The sequence below is a fragment of the Cinclus cinclus genome, chromosome 2 (genome assembly GCF_963662255.1).
Source record: "Cinclus cinclus chromosome 2, bCinCin1.1, whole genome shotgun sequence".
Lineage (NCBI taxonomy): Eukaryota > Metazoa > Chordata > Aves > Passeriformes > Cinclidae > Cinclus > Cinclus cinclus.
In genome coordinates, this window is record NC_085047.1 from 28,477,485 (window position 1) to 28,496,190 (window position 18,706).

The 18,706-nt window shown below is 40.4% G+C and overlaps 1 protein-coding gene across 2 annotated transcripts in view; it reads left to right on the top strand.

The window, feature by feature from the left end:
• Positions 1-18,706, top strand: part of STXBP5L (syntaxin binding protein 5L) — a 185,788-nt gene that overhangs the window by 164,820 nt on the left and 2,262 nt on the right. For both annotated transcript variants that reach the window (XM_062513006.1, XM_062513015.1), the window contains 4 exons: positions 3,479-3,649; positions 14,808-15,047; positions 15,945-16,305; positions 17,247-17,412. In XM_062513006.1, coding sequence (XP_062368990.1) covers positions 3,479-3,649; positions 14,808-15,047; positions 15,945-16,305; positions 17,247-17,412 — 938 coding nt within the window. The remainder of the gene's footprint in view (positions 1-3,478; positions 3,650-14,807; positions 15,048-15,944; positions 16,306-17,246; positions 17,413-18,706) is intronic.

Below are 18,706 nucleotides of genomic sequence, written 5' to 3' on the forward strand. Positions count from 1 at the left end.
ATTTTTAATTCATATGGGTTTGGACAAAGGCAAACAACCATGAACTGCATGGTAGAAGCAGCACATGGAGAACATTACAGAATTTTAAGTGATGAACTTTTATATAGTTTAATACATCACATACACATACAATGATTTACTGCTGCTTTATTCAACCAATGCAGTTAAATTAGTATTAAATGGACTAAAGGGGTAATTGCCTATGATTACTTCCAATGGCTTGCATGAGCCCTAAATTTTTAAGTTAGTGATCAGAATAGCTACCAACTGAGCCCTGGGCATTCAGTTCACTATCCACAGGGAGCAGACAAGACTGCTCCCCTGGCATAGTGTGATGGCTCTTACACAGTTTGGAGACTGCTTCAAGGATAAGCTGCCCTAAACCCTGATGCCCAAATATATTGCATTAGTGTGGGAGTGGCTGAAGGGTTCCAGGAGTACTGAAGAGGATAATTCTTAATTCCTTTCACCTCATGGGCAGCAGCACCCATGGGAAGGGGTTAGGAGGTGTTGGCAAATGCAGTGGTGGGAAAGGGGTATTTTGTGCAGTGTTTTCTTCAGCAACAACTGTTCTTTGCCTCCTCCAGAAGAAGAGAGACTGAGGAGCTGTTGCACTACTGTGTCAATAGCACAGAGCAATCTGCATTGCTGCTTAAGAACATTCATGTCCATGGTTTCTACTAATGTTCCATATCAATTAATATTTCTGAGCTGAGAAGAGCCTCAGTGACCATGTGACAAAAAGCAGTAATCCAGCAAAATTAAAATGTTGCTTTTCCTTACAAATCAAACAAAGCTGGAATAAAAGCTGTGTTTTTACAAGCCTCGTGTACATGTTCTTTGGGTGGTTAGGGGACATCTGTCATGGCAAAGGAGAATCGGGTGACTCAGGCCTCAGTGGGGTAGTAAATCATAGCAGTTGTTCTGAAAGGCTGAGAGCTTGAACATTCTCGTTATCCCTTAGAAAGTACACTGTAGAAAAGTACATTTTTTTTCTTGTCACTTTTTTTGCATGCTTCATCTTTTTCAGATAATGCAGTAAGGAACCCTTTCTTAAACAGCATATAACCTTTCTTTAGAATTGTTTTGTATCACAGAGCTTATAGCATTAACAAATGTAAGTAGTTAATTTTTAAATACACACATGGAATTTTGCAAGAGATTTGAGTGGTCTTTATCTGCTGGATTCTTTTCAGTTTCTCCACAAAAAAAAAAAAAAATCAGTTATGTTTCCTATAATTATCTTACTCTTTGTACAATGCATGTGTTTTTACTAAAGCCTGAAGACCTGCATTTCTTCTTGTATACATTTAAAAAAGTGGTGTCTAATCAGAGGAACAGAACAGTGTTAAAATGCAGACAAGTTTGTAGCTGATCAGTAAAATCCCTCTTCTGCTTATCGTTATAGCACTCCCTAATATTGCACCAACTTCAGTACTTGAAGGGATAATCCCCACAGCTTCTAGGATGATGCCTGATTTTTTTCTTCCCAGGAACTGGCTTTGCTTATTCAAAAAAGCTTTGTCAAAACAACTAAAGGGATTTAGGTGCCCAGATCCTAATGATGATTTCGTGTGGGCCTTTGAAGGTAACTGAGACAAGCCAACATTCTTAGAGAAAAATAGCAGCCTTTCTCTTAAACTGTGGCATAGTTAACAGGAGTTTGCATGTGTTCTGGCCATTCTGTACAATGCTCAGGGGAGAGGACTCATGAATGTTGTTGATGTTTCTATAGAATATGATTTTTTTCACTCTGTTATGTTCCTCACCACTTCCTAGGATTCCCCCTGGAGATAATTAGATATCATGCTGAAACACCTTCCCACAAACTGAATTTTGAAGAAAGGAAGCAGCTGGGTGAGGATGTATCTGTTGCTGAGGTTGAACAGTCAGCCTGTGTCCTTGAACAAAGCCCCTGATCTCAAAGGACTTTCCACTGAAATATACAAACAGTTCCAGCAAATTTTGGAAAATATCCTAACTAAAAATGGAATGAGTCATCCACATCAGTTTTACATCTGCTGTTAGCTCAGTTAATAGCTGTGTATTAATGAAAAATGACAAGAATCATGAAGTTGTGTCTCCTGCAGAGCTATTTTGTTACACAGTACAGATACTAAATTGCTTTCTAATTTATAATTCTGAATATTTTTTCCACTTTTGTACACTAAGAGCGAACTGTTTTCGCATGTAAAGGACATGACTTGCACATTCAAAGACTACATGTACCACACTATACACTGTATTCAGTGTAAGACCAGAATACTGGGTGAATATAGAAATAGTTTTACAGAATGTACACTATCATGCATGGTAACCAAGAAATAAATTTTCTTGGTACAGGAACATTCATCTTTGCCTTGGATACAATAAAATCAAAGAGATTTGACTGAATATGATACTTAAATGTGGACTCTTAAAGACTAAGAAAATTCTCAGATATAAATAATCCTTAATTTAAAATTAAGGCAGAAACTCCAAGATTGTCTCTACCAATAGTGTTGAGCTTTGACAGTTTTGAATAAAATACTCAGTGCATTTGCATGAACCTGAACTTTTGTTTTGCTTATTACTTGCCGTTTACTTAAAATAACCTGCTAACCAAAAATAATTCACTTATACCTGGGTGTGCATCCGTTCCTTTGAAGGGAAAATTGTGTTTGGTAATTCTCCTCATGTTGTCTTGCCAGGCATTAGAGAGGAAGAAAAATATCACATGAATATTTTACAGTCCAGTCCAATTCTGAACTCCAGCTCTGATCCAAGCGCTGATCAGTGGATGTTGTGGTCCAAAGACCTGTTGACAAAGAACAGACAAATGCAGTAAGAGTTTGAAGCAGGGATGTTTTGTTTCCCACCCCATGAGACAGCATCAAGTGCTGTGCTGATTGACCATGGCCTCATTTCTATAGAACTGTAGCAGAAAAATCAATTTTTTCAGCAGTCAGCTTCCTTAGAAGTAAAATAAATCTATGTGATATATAAAGAATAAAATACTTAACAATATTATGGCTATTTTTGTAATTATCTCAAATAGTGGCCTGTATCATGCAGCTTTGAGTCAGGCAGGGGAGATGTCTAGCTCGGAATTCTACCCTGTGGTAAATTACACTTGCAGTTGTTTTGAGAGCAAAAAGGAAAGAAAACATTCAAATTGACTTGGTATCTCTTAGGAGACACAACAGCGGGGTGCCAGTGTTACCTGCAGTACCTTGGTAAATGCCTGTGTGCATAAGTCAGCAAAATGCTGTAGGATCTGCAGCTCTAAGAGCCTACCAGTTCTATGGCCCTCGGGTTTTTTCAAACTATACCTTATAGATATGGTGAGTTATTTTTTACATACATGTGATGGGTTGGTAAAACAAATCACAGAAGATTGGATTTAACCCCTTCTCAAGTATCAGAACATACATCTCTCCTCCATTCTAAATCTTGGGAGCTGACACTTAACCTAGCATTTGTTGCATTCACTTTCCAGATCACGTGAATGGTCACTGTACAAGTCCAACATCCCAGAGCTGCAGTTCAGGCAAACGACTTTCCAGTGCGGACGTGTCGAGAGCAAACCGCCGAGGGCCTGGCAGGCCCCCCTTCAGGAAAGCCCAGTCTGCAGCCTGCATGGAGATTTCTCTCCCAGTCACCACAGAAGGTGGGTGGCAATGACTGTTTTGCCAGGTGTTTGCGAATTTCTCACGAAAGAAGGGTGCAAAAGGGAGTAAGTTCAGCAGGATCCATGTCTTGGTTATTGCCTTGAGCTAACTAACACTTTAAACTGTGATAGGTAATCAGCAACACCATGACCCGAGGAGCATTTGTATCCTAATATGCCCACTTGAAGGGGTGGCTGCATCAAGTTACAGCTGGAACAAGTGCTCTATAATTTCCACACCTGTTAATGATGACAGAGCAAGGGGAATTATATCGCTCAGATTGTCTACCTTTGTTTTTTTAAATGCAAATTGTTTCAAATACCTTTGTTCTTAGTGGCACATGGCTAGATTGGATTTTTTAATTTTTATGGTAGCATAAAATAGAAATTTTTTTTCCTCCACATTAATGACTGATTATGAACATAACCCTTTCATATAGCTCTCTTTATGTGCCACACAAACATGGTAAGTGACCCTGCTGTGTAACAGCTCCTGATTGAAAATATACCACTGCCACAGTAGTTACTATTGCTAAGTGTTTTTCTTCATTCTGTGTAGTACCAAACTCTTCTGGAATTCTTGTCTGCAGATACCACTGCAATATCAGCACTACTTGTACCTGCCAAGGCCACAGTATTACCTAATCCTTTTATGCTTTTTTTTCTTCTTCCTTCCCACCCTCCCACAGTAAATAGGGTAACTGGCAGGCAGAGCCCACAGCCCCCTAAGGTCCCACTGACTCTTGTGTATGAAACATTTAATAATACAGTGATATTTCAATGGCATGATGTTGCTTTCTGCATACCTGTGTCATGAAAGATTCACTTTATGTCATAGATCGCTAGTTACAATACCTATCAAGTTTAATAGAAAGGTGTATCTCTTTTAGAGATGATCATCTAACTTCCTTTCAGGCTTGAGAAGTAAATTGAATTAATTGGCATTAAAAATTCTTATTTAAAAGTATCACTTAAACAGTAGTAAAACTTTCAGTAAAGTTTGTGAAATGACTGTTGCAAGAGCAAGCCAGGCATTCTCCAGAGTAATTTATATTAGCATGTAATGTGATGGAGCATGGTTGGAGTTTTTCCTTGAGTGTGTGGATTTGTTTACAAGTCACCTTTCAGCAGGTCTGTTGACTAAAATAATTTTCTGATTATCTGCAATCTCTCAGTAAAGCAAAGCTTTCTGTCCAGCTTGTCTAAATTATTTTTCAGTTGGTATTAGTTTCTTGAGTTCTAGCTCTACTGCCTGATCTGCCGGGAATGACTGACATTCCACTGTTCTTCATGTACCTTGAATTTCTAGACACACCATTCTGTCAAGTGATTTGATGTTTTTCTAAAGGTTTTTCTACTAAAAAATGTAGTGGAAGGTGGTACGATGCTTTAAAGATTCTTATTCTGGATGAGGGGAAAGGAAGAAGAGAAGGTAAAAGATTTGAGAAAGAATATGCTGAGAATAAGAATTCTCTCTCTAATGTGAAAATGGCTTTGATCAAAGTCTTCTGGTTGAGCTGTTCCGAAATAAAATGAAGATTCCCCTCTTTGCTAAGAATGTATTGGCTACTTAGGAGCATATGCTGCAACAAACGATAGATGTATTCCCAAGAAATTATTTCCTCTATTTTTATATTCTCATGAGGTGAGTCAAGATACATATTTTATATCCTTTCTAGAAAGGCAGCATTTCAGATTAGAATTTGGTAGATTCTATTATTCTACCAGAGTAGAATTTCGATTAGAGTTTGCTATCTCAGAAGGTCTTCTTAGACATCAAAAAAAAAAAAAGCCTTTGTGTGGGAGTAAATGGTTCTTACCTTTTTTAGGCCTGTCTCCAAGGCACTGATAATACTTGGAGATTTTTTTTAATAATGCTTCCAGTTCCTGCTCTTTACAACCTCTTCTATATGATTTTATTTAAAAGATAATACATTTTGGTAAATAGTTGTAAGATATACATATATCAGAATAATAAGTGGATCTTCTCTCCTTACAATGGATTTCTAACTCTACTTACTCAAATCTGACCTCCTGGTACAATAGGAACTGTGTTTCCAGCATTTTCATCAAGTCTATTTTCAACAAACTTTCACACAATAAATTCTTCTGACTTCGTTCCAGTGAGCTGATTGTCAAGATTTTGCTGACTCTCACCTCTTTACTTCTGCAGAAGGACTCCTAATATAGGCAAACATTTTTGAAGATTGTCTTTGTAATGATGAATCATAGGAAGGAAATGGGGGAAGGGGGAGGGAAGGGCAGGGTAGTTGTCTTGTTGTCTGATGGTTGAAATATTGCAAACTGCTCAAATTCATACAGTGCTGAGATTTCTCCCACATTCATAGCAGAATAATTCAAAAGCCCAGTAGCAGTAGCAGAGGAGTGGTGCATCATTACTGTTGCTGCATAGACCTGTTTTTCCCTATCTCCTCATCATCCTCTTTTATGCTTTTTGAAATGTTGCATGTTGTCTCAGATGACCTGTAAAGGTTCCTTCCAGCCCAAACTACTCTATGATTCCATCATCACTGATTCTAAACAATCTTATTTTTACATACTTTTGATTAAGCAGTATATTTCTTGAGATAATATAAGAATTCATTGGCATTATAAACAAACTCACAAATACAGGAAATTCTGTTGCTGAGCTTCTAAAATCTAAACTTCAAGTCCCTTTTGAAAAGAAATTTTTTGAGATTTTAGGAGTTAGTGTTTATATTTCTTTGATAAGGCTTTCTTGCACAGAGTATAAACTACATGTTTTATTATCAAGTTAACATTGTGCTTTTAAACAGTAATAAATATACACATGAACGCAAATTGTTCTTAGCCAATAAAATCCTTGATAACATTCTGTAGAATGGGAATGTGTTTTGTCTCCAAGCTTAGTGGATTTCTTTGAGGGCTGTAGCCATTTGCTCATGTTTTGGTCTGTTCCAGCTCTGGGTTCTGACTAGCACCCAATTTTTTTTGCAGGTCTTCACAGAAACACTGAAATAGGGATTAAATTTTTCTTTAGCTTCCTGGGGAAAATGTGTGGCTCGACTGGTTTGCCTTCTGTACTGTGGCACAGACCCAAAATAGTCCATCTCAGCCTGAGCTAACATCATCATTTTTAAACCTGCAGAGATCCCAATCTGATCAAGAATTGCAGTGTACATGAATAGATCCCAAACAGCTGCTTTTTTATTCTGCATGGGAAAACAAAATATGTATTTAATTTGAATTTTTAATTGTCATTTTAGATTAAAGAAAATCCCAAATTAAAGAAAAAACAGTGGCGTTAAAGAATAAGAATAAAATTGCTGTGGGAGGGAGCTCAGTGTGGTTGTACTTGTGTAGCTGGTGGGTACATGGATGTGTGCACAGATGCACACATTTCTCCTTGCTTTGTGTGTTAGCAGAAGTCTTTCAGATTTGATACTTCTTGGTTATTGGTTGTTGGCTGTTGTTTTGTTGTTTTGTTTTGTGTTTTTTTCCAAACACTTCTTTTTAAAGCCATTTTGCATTCTTCAAAGGTTTCTCTCTGGCTTCTGCTGGCCAAGTCTGCCATTTTTTTCTTCTTGTCTGCATCCATACAGGAATCTGGGCATTCTGCATACGTATGTCCACCTGTGGCTCCATCATACATAATGGGATGAAAATAAAGACAGAGTGAATACAACAAAGAGTTGTATTTGGCAATTCATTTACTTCCAGCAGCAATGATAGAGAACTGTCTTCCTTTTCTTACTATCATTTTTATTCCCGCTATGTAGTTTTTAATTAGTCCAGCCTAATCACCTTGTTCTAGCAAGGCCATTTACATATTGGTTTTACAAAATTGCCTCTGAACAAGGAATCCTAGCAAGATTTTGCTGTTCATTGTAATTCTCTAGGAATGCTAAGAACAAAAACTTAGAATTTACTGTAGCTTTCCTTTAAAACAATTCCATTTCAGCACTTAGCTTTTGGATTAACTCTTTTGGTTATATGTAGTTAAAATTTGATACAGAGCACTTGAATTGAAATATTGCTGTGAGCTGGCAAAACGAACCACTTAACTAGTTATTATTTTTAATAACCTTATCAAAATTCTATGGCAAGTGCAACACAATTTCCATTTTAACTGATCCAGTATACTCTTATACCTGAAGTTTTTCTTTTGTGTCTATATGCATAGGATGACTACAGTTATTCAGGGATAAGTTGTTCTCGCATCTGCATGATTTTGTCCAATTTGTTTTGGAAAATACACAGTAGTTGGTATATACTATATAATTTAAACTTTTTCTAATTCATCAAAGGTACTTTTGAAAATTACCATTAAAAAAAGCATTTTAGATAGACTCATGGAAACTTCCAGATAAGTCCAGTGTTCTATAGTTGAGGTCTTGAAACATAATACTGAGTAGTTATCTTAGAAAAAAGGCCACTGCCTGAGGACTCACCTGGTGTCGTGCTGAGCATTGCAGTGTTTGCTGTGTAATTTATATAAAGTCTGTATCATTTTTCTCCTGTCAGTTATGGCTGTGCTGTTAAGCCATCTCCAGCAGTGCTGTATCCATAACACATTGGGGTTTTTTGCACTGGATGAGTAAATGTGGCCATGAGGTTTGCTTGCCATGTGGCAAGGTGGGGGTAGAAGAGGAAGGTTTCTGTTTTTATCACTGACTCTTCTTTTTCTTGAGTCTCTTGGGTCTGAAGCCCACATGTGGATGTCAGATAGGTAATGATGGCCAAGGGGATGGTTGGTGTAGTTTTTAAGGCAGTGCTTCCTAGGCCTCCAAGGAAACAGAAAAAGAACCTGGTTGCTGATCTAGAAAAATGTTGGGAAAAAAAGCACAAAATTATTCAAATGCATGGCAGGGTACTGCAGAGAGGAAGGGAATAGTCAGCTGTCTGCATCTCTTGAGAAAAGGACAGGACATAAATTACTAAGGTAGAAGCCTGAGTTAAGGAAGACAGCTGGGGATTCATTTTGATCACAAGGGTAGTTAACTGCAGAAATTAATTCTCTGAGGAGGCTATTGCTTCTCTGGCAGGTTTTCAGAAACAGCTTATGTTCTCCAGCACATTCCTTTTGCCAGTACTCTCCATATTGCAGAGTGGATAATTTCTGGTAAACTTCCTTGCCTAAGCAGTCAAGCCAGAGTGATGCTCACTTGATTCCTTTGACATGGCACAGCAGTCCTGGGGTCATGCTTCACAAGGCTCCTGTGTGCCATGGCTTTTCACAGCCAGGCTTTCATAGCACATGGAAAAGCCTTTAGCTTGATTGATTGATTGATTGATTGATTGATTGATTGATTGGTTTCTCAGGGAGGGGCTGATGGTGCTGGTTCTTCTTGTAAATCATTTCAATTTTGATAGTGTTTGAAGTTACTTTGCCATCAGTGTAATTGGTAAGACTTGTATAGCAAGAAAAAAAACTTAGAGTCACTATGGTAAACCATAGTCCCCACTAACTGTTCTGTTTGTCGCCATATTTCTTGTCTGTGCAGAGGAGCAGGTAAAAATGTTGCAGAGAGGACTTGTTCTAGATCTAAAATGTATGCTCCTTACTTGCCTTGGAGTACATTTTCTGAGAGGTTCCACTAGGATTGACATGATTTCTTATAAGACTCTGCAAATTTTCCTTGTTTTTAAAACAAACAACTCAATGAAATTATTGTTGTTCTTCCAGTCACTGAATGTCTAGTCATAATGATTTGATAATCATAGTGATGATTTGATTCCAGGTGAAGCGAGTTTCACACTGTACTCTAGGCATTAGTTAAGCCTGCATACTCAAATTTAGCTTTTTTTCCTTGCTAGCCATTACTTCAGATCAACACAAAGTGTTTTGCTATATCCATGGTCACTCCCCATGGCCTGCTCTTCCATTCCAGTGCCCCTGGAGGTTCAGGTTTTGCAGATCTCTGAACTTTCACCCCAATGACAGCTGAGGTCCCCAGCACCATGGGTGGCCCAGGTGAGAAAGGTGTGGAGGCAGAGTTGTTGCCGTGCCACAGTTTCATTATCTTCCATTATGCCTTTTGTCTCCACGTTATCCTTGGGTTCTTCCATGTATAAAAGTTATACAAGTTATTCTTTCATGAACTGTCAGTGTTATGAAGGGTGCTTCAGCAGAATGGATAGTCCAGGCTGGGCTTTCAGTTCTAGAGAATTGTGAAGTCTTTCATTAAAAAACATATGTGCAAGCTCACAAGCTAAGTCCAAATTGAGCTTTTAGTGATGTAAAGACAGTTTGCTTGTGTAAGTCAAAGGAAGTGAGTCATACAATTAAATATGGAAGTTTGATATATTCTTATTGCAAAGATCTTTTGCATTTTTACAGAAATTATTTCTGCTTTTTCAACATGGAGAATAGTTCTGCCCTGACAGTTCCCTTCTGTTTTTAAAACTTACTAAACTAAAACATAAGCCTCAACTTTACTATATTCTGGAAATACCAAAGATCCAGGTCTGCTGTCTTGAATCTATTTTCTCTTTTCAAGCCTTTATTTGCCATCCATTCCATCAGTGTTGTAACAGTGGGAATTCCATGAAACCTTTCAGGTTACACTGCCTTAATTCTAGCAACTTCAGGGCAATAAATTTCAGAACTTTCTCCGGGGAGGGTCAAGCATCCACCTGGGGTGAGGTCCATGAGAGCAGAGACACAGCCACCATGGTTGGAATGCTCTGCAAGCTGCATATCCACAGCACAGTGTTAGGAAAATTTGCCATCAGTATCGTGTTTAGTCTCTGTGTCCCTGTGATGTTACTGTGCACAAATTCATGCTGTAAGTATAATTCCTTTGCTGTATATTTCCCTTGACATTCAAAGCTTTGAATGCTTTCCTAACTACATAATTTTGAAAGTGACAGATTTCTCTTAAAATGTAAGATGATGGTCTTCAACTGGCAAATGTTATAAATAGTTCCATTTGCCTCTGTTAGGTTTGGTGTTTGGGATTAAAACTTTTAGAGTTCTCCAAGCGAGGAAAATATAAACCATTCCACTTTTTCTTTTTTTTCCCTAGAATATATTGATTTCCATGTCAAAAAGGTCAACTTTTGTTTGTATTTAATGAACAGATCAATTACTCATTACTTTAAAACCAGGAAAGAACCTATAAATAGCATCCAAGACACTGACAATCAATTGCAAAACTCTTCAGTAATGAATGCAAATATTTGCTATGAAAATATTGATCTTTGTCACTGGTAGGTTTGGGTATTTTCATTCCTCTTAACAAGTGATACTGTTACTATCCTGATTCCTAACTTCATGAAGAAAATCACTTATATTAGTCCTAATTCCACTGTTCTGTAAAAATCCCAGTAACAATTTCCTGGAAGATGTGATATGTGAGGATGTATTCCCCTTGCAAAGATTTTGCTGCAGCTGAGAATAGACAAGTCAGAGTATTCCCCTGAGCACAGCATACATGTGGGGTTTTTTAATTCCATGGAAAAATAAGGATATTCTGGTTTTATTTCTGCTAAGCAAAAAGAAGTTAAATGAAAAAAAAAAAAACAAACACCTCTATATTCTCTCCTCTGTACAGGTGGCACTTGAAAGACATGGAACCATTTTCTCAAACAATCTTTTAAATTCTCAGAAAACCCCCAAACCCTAAATTAAATCTTCCTCTAGATACCAGTGCACTGTAGCAGGACACTCTGTCAGGCAAGGAAGGGCCTGGGACAGCTGCTCAGGGCTGCTTTTGTATAAATGTTGTGATGGTGTTTGGCTCAGTCGTTTCTGTCCTTTTTCAATGCATGTGCCTTTATGGCAGTAGGTTGCATTCCCAGTGCTCCAGCACTTCCATGGGATCAGAACATCCTCACACAATGAGCAGCACTGACTGCTCACACATGGATGGACAAATGGAAGACTCAAAAGCACCGGCTTCCTTTTTAACCTGTGTGTGCATTGAAGTGTCCTGTGTGTTTTTCCATGAGGTGGGAAGCAACTTAGAGGGGTTTTGGTTGCTTTCAAGTCATAAAGCTTCTGTTTGTATGCTGCTGGCTCACGACACAAATTTAACAACCTGTTCAGTGTCACAGAGGAAGTTGGTTCCTGAGTTTCCGTCTGCAGCTCATTAACCCAAACCATGCATGGGATGGGGCTGAATGAAAACATTTTGAAGTAAGCAGGGCTACTCTTTGAACAGCAGTGGTGTTTATTCTGTGTGGCCTTGACCCACTGAATGCAGCTTTTTGAAATGCACTGACTCTAGGTAATAATGCTTTAGCTCAGAGCTGTTCATCATCCCAAATTACAGTCACTACTTAGCTCTCAAGGGCCACTGGATCCCTATGATAGTGCTCTCTGCTGCCAGCTGCAGAAACAGCCTAGAGATCTATATAGGAGAAAAGAAAAGCCAAGAAGTCTGGGTGTGTGAGAGGAAGAGAAAAAAGGATGTGGTGGTCTGAGGGGCTGTATGGGACCTATGGATCCTGGGAGTTGGATATGTGCCTCTCAGAGAAAAGGGAATACTGGGCTTCCTTAAAGCAGGAAGCAATCTGGAGACAGGAGCACATTTATGAGACAGTACAGCCATGTAGCAGGATGTTCTCCAGAGGAGAAGACAAAAACTTCTGAGGAGCTTCTCACAGGTGAATGTCCTGTTCCCTCACTGAAGCATAGAGTCCAAATCAACTTTGGCCTATGTTACAGGGAAGTTGTCCTAGTTCAGGCTCCTGCAGAGTTGTTGCAGCTAACATTCTTGCTACACTCATCATGCAGAGTGAGAAAAGGAAAATAGAACAGAAAACCTGTAATATGGTGTTTGGGTTAAGGATTGCTGCAGACTGGCAGGTCAACTTTGAGAGTATAGGATGTCATTTTAAGACATAGAAATCATACTAGGAAAGGATTTGGAAAATTTTTGAAACTTCCCAGGGAAAGTGCTCTTGTGTTTCCCCAGGATACAATGGAGTACTTTCTAGATGAAGAATTTGGGGTAGAATCTCTTTGAGAAAAGAGTCCCAGGGAACAATTAACTAAATTTTATCCTGAAATCTAGGAAGAGGAGATATTTCTACCTTGCTTTAGAGCCAGCCGATAAAGTCACATAGCAGTTGCAGACTTTGCTGTTCAGATATGTTTAATGACATCAAATCTTGGCATATGTCTTGCTGATCTTTAGAATTTCAGTTTGAGTAGTGGATTTAATAAAAAATGGCACAATATGTTCCCAAAAGTGTCCTAAAGATTATATCTGTTAGTGTCAGTTTTGCAGAAATGTATTAGTTAACTGTACTGCACAGGAGTGAGGAACATTTCTTGTTAATTTAGGGAGGGAGAAAGCTTGGTGACACATGCAAATGGGACATCATATATTTTAAGTTCTGTGTATGTCGCCTACACTAACTGAATTTGTCCTTTCAACATCTTTCTTAGCTTGAGCAGCACCATTTTTTAATTTTATATGACTGTAATGCACCTGTTAAACAGGAGATTAATTGCATAATAGCATTTTTATTAAAGATTAGGTACCCTTTTGGAGACTACATATATACATATACATATACATATATATTTATGTGTTTATATTTATATTTATATTTATATTTATATTTATATTTATATATGGAGGCCTAGCAGCTGTCATTGCTCAGGAAGGAGCTGGGCCAACTTGTTCCCTGCAGGAAGAGTACAAAGAGATTGGGGTTATGGGAGAAACTAATTCTTAAGGTATTAGCAGCTATATCTGTAGATGTGCCAACAATTCCAGTTTATGCAGCTGAATGGAGCAGTGCTGAGACAGAACGAGAGAGCTACAACAGTGCCTAAATGAAAGTGGAAATGGGGCAAGGGCAGTGATTGGAAGGTCAAGTAGACGTAAGGTTCTCTTCCATGAGAGTGGAACTGAAATGCCAGGAGCAGCTCTCCTGTGAAACCCCTCTTTGATAAGTTACAGATGTCCTCAAAGGACAGAAGGCAGCCCAAGTGTGAGAGAGTAGTGGGAGAATCTGCCCCAACACTGTGTGTCAAAACTATGCCTTTTTTTAGACACTTCTACTGGCTCTGAAGAGGTGACTCTCATCTGAGCTATACAAAGGACAGCTTTGTACCAGCTACAGATTTGCTTCATAATGACAGGTTGGGGAGCAAGACCTTTATCTCAGATGCAGTACCTTCAACTATTTCTTCACCTCCAGTTATAATTGTTGCCAAAGGGCATGTGGGGTTTCCAATGCTCTGATCCCGTTTTTAACTACAGGTTGGTAAAGAGCAGCACTGGCATATATTGTTTTGCAAGGACTGTGCAGCTTCCAGTCCTACTCCCATCTTCCCTCTGGCTCCTTGACTCTTCAGGAACTTTTTAGCCCTCTGTGTTTTATAGCCTCTGATGTTCCTGCTAATGCCAGAAGCTCCCTCACACAGCTTCGTTCTTCCTGCCTGGCACTAAGCAGAGCAAAGCAGAGCTCCTCAGCCTGTTCATTGTTATCTCTCTCTGAAAAGCTCAGAGAGAGTTCTTGTACCTGGGAACTTGCAGTGGGGAGACCTGTCTCCAGCTGGCCCTTGATGCTGCCTGCTAAAGCTTAGGCAGTGCCAGCTCACTTTACAGTTATTGCCAAGGACACAACACAGTTTCTCACTTCACTCCCTGGAAGCCAGAGTGAATTTGTACCCTGAGACATTTTGGAGACTGGGTTCAGTTCAGCAATGGGTGTCTTTTTCCCAGGGAGCAGTTATTAATAGCTTCACGATAAATGATGACCGTGAATGCAGTGCTAGAACATCCTAGTGCTGGCAACAAGAACAGAGCAGGGCACACGTGCTCTGAAGATGGTAATGGCATGTCCCTTCATGTCCTGCAGCAATGAGATACATGGATTAATTCTAAATGCATTGGTAACATATGGGTCTAAAATTATTTTGCGCTATTTAGAACAAGTCCTTTGAGCTAAGGCTTTTGTAAATTCTAATTAGCCCATGCTAGTCTCCATAATAGGCAGTTATTTCTAATGCAGATCTAACTGATGATGTCTGACAGCATTTTCCACACTTATTTATGCAGTGGCAGCAAGCTTATATCATGCTAGGGTCAGAATGTTTGCTCAGGTTAAGAAAACTTTATTTTCTGTACTCTGCAGGGAGTTTGTATTTGCTGCAGGCTTGTGCCTGTTCATGGAACACCAATTTATCCCTGTTTGCTTGTATTTATTTGCGCAGAAAATAGGGAAAACTCCTTCAGCCGTTCCCGAAGCTCCAGCGTGTCCAGTATCGACAGGGACTCAAAGGAGGCAATCACAGCTTTGTACTTCATGGAGTCTTTTGCCCGGAAGAACGACTCTGCTGTTTCCTCCTGTCTCTGGGTCGGAACAGGCCTCGGAATGGTCATAATCCTGTCCCTTAATCTGCCTGCCAGTGACGACTTACGGCAGTCAGAGCCAGTCATGGTGTCACCAAGTGGTGAGAGTGCAGCTCTTTTCCTGCTTTTTATCTGTCTTGGTACAATGAGGCAATAACTGCATGATTTTGTGTTGCCTTTGGAGCAGAGATGTCTCAAAAACTCAAGCAGTGGTCACTCACTAAGTGGAAGTTACACACGTAAAGATGCTCATGAGGGATCAAGAACTTCATGGACTGAGACGCTTTGGTTATGTTAGTTCCAAAGATTGCCTTGTGTAACAGGCAAAGTTATATGTTTCTTGTGAGGCCAGGGAAATTAGCGGAGCTCCTTCAAATTGTGAAATTACAGTCCTGTTTACAATTCTGTCTGGGATTCTGCAAACAATTTGACTGTCTTAGTGTCAGAGAGCTGCAGGGAAGCAGAAGGGAGTTCAGGAAAGGAAACAAAAATGTTGGCAGGTTGCTGTACCAGGAGAGATCCTTGGCTGAGTGAGTGACAGATGGTGTAGCAGAGAGAACAGAGGGCTGAGAGGTCAGGTCTGAAGAGAGGCAGCATGTGCTTAAAAATGGACCAAAGAATGGAGAATGCACAGAAGCAGAGGTTTCCCACCCCCATCGGTTTAGAAAACCAATGCTGAAGGTCACCAGACTTAGAGTAATTTTACTGTTGGGGAATAAATATTCTACCAGTATAATGTAGAGGTAAACAACAGGTCATCTTCCACAGCATGTATTATATCCATCATTACAGATATCAGCTGCCTGAGACCTTTCCAGTACTGGCAGGCTGTTTGTTCACCTTCTCATGTGGTCAGAAAGAACTGAGCAAGCACACTTTGTCACCTTGGCTGGATTAATGTGTGTGCTGTGCTTACAAAAGCTAGATGTCAGTTGCGCTGTGCTGACAACCAGTCTGATTGTGTGCCAGTGCCAGTGAGAGGAAATTCTGTTCTGCAGGCACCATCCTGACACTGAAGGGAGCCGTGCTGACCTTCGCGTGCTTGGACTGCATGGGGACATTGACACATCGGCCCTATGAAGTATGGAGGGATCCCCACAGTGCTGATGACGGTGACAAAACAAGGAAAAGGAAACTAGTCATGCATTCTCCTTCTTCCTCCCAGGATATGGGTGATCATCAATTTGCAGTCATTTGTTCAGAAAAACAGGCCAAAGTCTTCTCATTGCCTTCCCAAACATGTCTTTATGTCCACAACATCACCGAAACGTCCTTTTTATTGCGAGCAGATGTGGTCACCCTCTGTAACAGCGTCTGTCTGGCGTGCTTTTGTGCTAATGGGCACATCATGACACTGAGGTACTTATCTAACTAATCTTGTGGCAAAACTAAGCAAAAAGGTGGCACAGGGCTGTCATATTCACTTGTGTTTACTCCAGAGTGCCTGATGCTCTGCATTAACTCCCTGGTGGGTGCATTTAATTCCTTGCCTCGATGCAGCCATACCTGATCCTTGGGCTGTCTCCAACGTGGGGAGTTAAGGCAAGCAGGTGCACAGTAAAAAGCAAGCTCCTGCTCTTTTATATTAATTTCCTACCTGTTTGCAGTTGATGGCTGGTGATTTTTAACTATGATAAAAGAAAACCCTGATAATTTTGCTCAGTTATGGTGGGTCAGGTAGAGAGAAGTATAGAACTCACCTTTGTGAAGTACCAAGTCTCACTCTCGGCTCTTCTGACAATTTTCTGTTCAGAGCACTTGGTTTCCCTTCCTTGTCCGCTCCCCCAGGGAGCTGACTGTGCAGTAGCCCTATAGTTGTACCTTCACCTTGCTCCACTGTTTCCCTGGACAGACCATTTAAATTTGGGAAATTACTGTCCAAAACAGCAAACCACGAGAAGCTGGAAGACAGCAAAGGCAATGGTGGAGCCTTTGTCCACAGGGTGGAAGCAGGGCTCTGCCAGGCCCTTTCCTACAGATGCCTCTGCAGGCCTTGCCCTGCAAAAGACCCAGCCATGTGGCACAAACCATACTGTGCCATATGCACATCCCATATCCACACAGTAGCAGTAGCCTTAGGGCCATGGTGACAAGGCTGCTGAAAATTCTCCATGCCAGCAAACAAAATGCAATGGGAATATGGCATTTTTTTATGGCAGAATTTTTCAGCTTAGAGCTGTACTTGAACTGTTGTAGTTATGAAGAGCATAAGGTGAAGCGTTGGTTTAAAATGCAAGCGCAGAGCAGGTGTACCGTGTGTGGCAGCTGGTGACTAACCTGAGAAATCTGCTTCTCCTCAGCTTGCCTAGCCTTCGCCCGCTGCTGGACATTAACTATTTGCCTGTCACAGACATGAGGATAGCACGGACCTTCTGTTTCACTAATGAAGGGCAGGCTTTGTACCTGAGCTCTCCCACAGAGATCCAGCGCCTGACGTACAGCCAGGAGATGTGTGACAACCTGCAGGTAGGGCTCACACCTCACTCTGGTGCCTGTGTGTGAGATGGTGACCTCACTCATCAGGGGTAAATTGGCCCTGATAAGGACAGTGCTGCAGGTCCTTATCTGCAACAGAGAGAGGTCAGCAGCTCTGTTGTTCTTTGGGCTTTTTCATCCACTGTCACCTGCACCTCGGCAAAAAGTCTTTACAATGGTAGAGATGGGCTGGTTTGGTTTGGTTTGGTTATTTTACAGTGAAAATGCAAATGAAAATGTAATTTACTGAAGAGAAGGAATTGTAAGAGGTTACAAGGAGAAACATGAGTAATAAAAGGGAAAAAAAAAAAGGGGGGGGGGGAATAAGTTCTGGGTTATATAATTAGCAGTGAACCAGAATGGAAGTATAAAAGAAGTGGTCCTGCCAGCACTCATTATGCCATAGGGAATAACATGTGCTGAGCTGCTCAACTCACATCACAACACTGTCTGTCTCAAGTCTGAAAAGGCACTTTGAGAAGCAAGCATTGCACACCAGCTTTTGTGCATCAGGGAGGAGATTATTTTGCAAGGAGCTAATTTTATAACAATCAAAAGGTCTGGCCGATGCATTTTAAGACTATAGCAAGAGGCTGTTACAAGCTAGATTTTTTTTTTTTTGCCAGCCTTAACAGCAACATGCAACTACCAAGCAAAGGGAAACACAGCCCTTGCTTCTCTGTACTGCTGGATTATGGCTGATTTTATCCTGGCTTTTATGCAGAAAAAGCTTTGCATGGTCATTATGTGTGTACAGAAAGCAGATGATCCAGTATCACCTGCTACCTGGGAAAACAAAGCTGGGCTGCATGACAGCTCCACTTAGGCTCCAAGGGCTGCAGTAATTTTTCTCCCCAGAGCAGGTGACTGTGCAAAGGAGCAGTGGCTGTGAGCCACAGTGCTGTCCTCGCACTCAGCCCCCAGGAGCAAACACTACGTGCAGCACAGCAACTGGATCTGCCTGCAGCGGCTTGGCTGAGTGAACACAGAGCTGAGCAACAGGGCAGAAACTGTTCCCAGTGCACACAAGGTTTCAAATACTAATGGGACTGCACACTTTTTCCATCAGTTTTTTTTTCCCAGAGATCCAGCTTTTCCTGGTACTGCTGCAAATAAATCTGAGCCTGGAGTGACTCCATTTGTTTGGAGCGACTGCTCCAAGATGTGGCACCAGAGCAGTGCCTTCAGCAGATGTTCTTATTTATCATCGCTGATGGCACACTAATGGGTTGGGGGAAGGTTGTAGGAAGGTAATTAATTTTGTTTAAAAAGAGAAAAATTAACT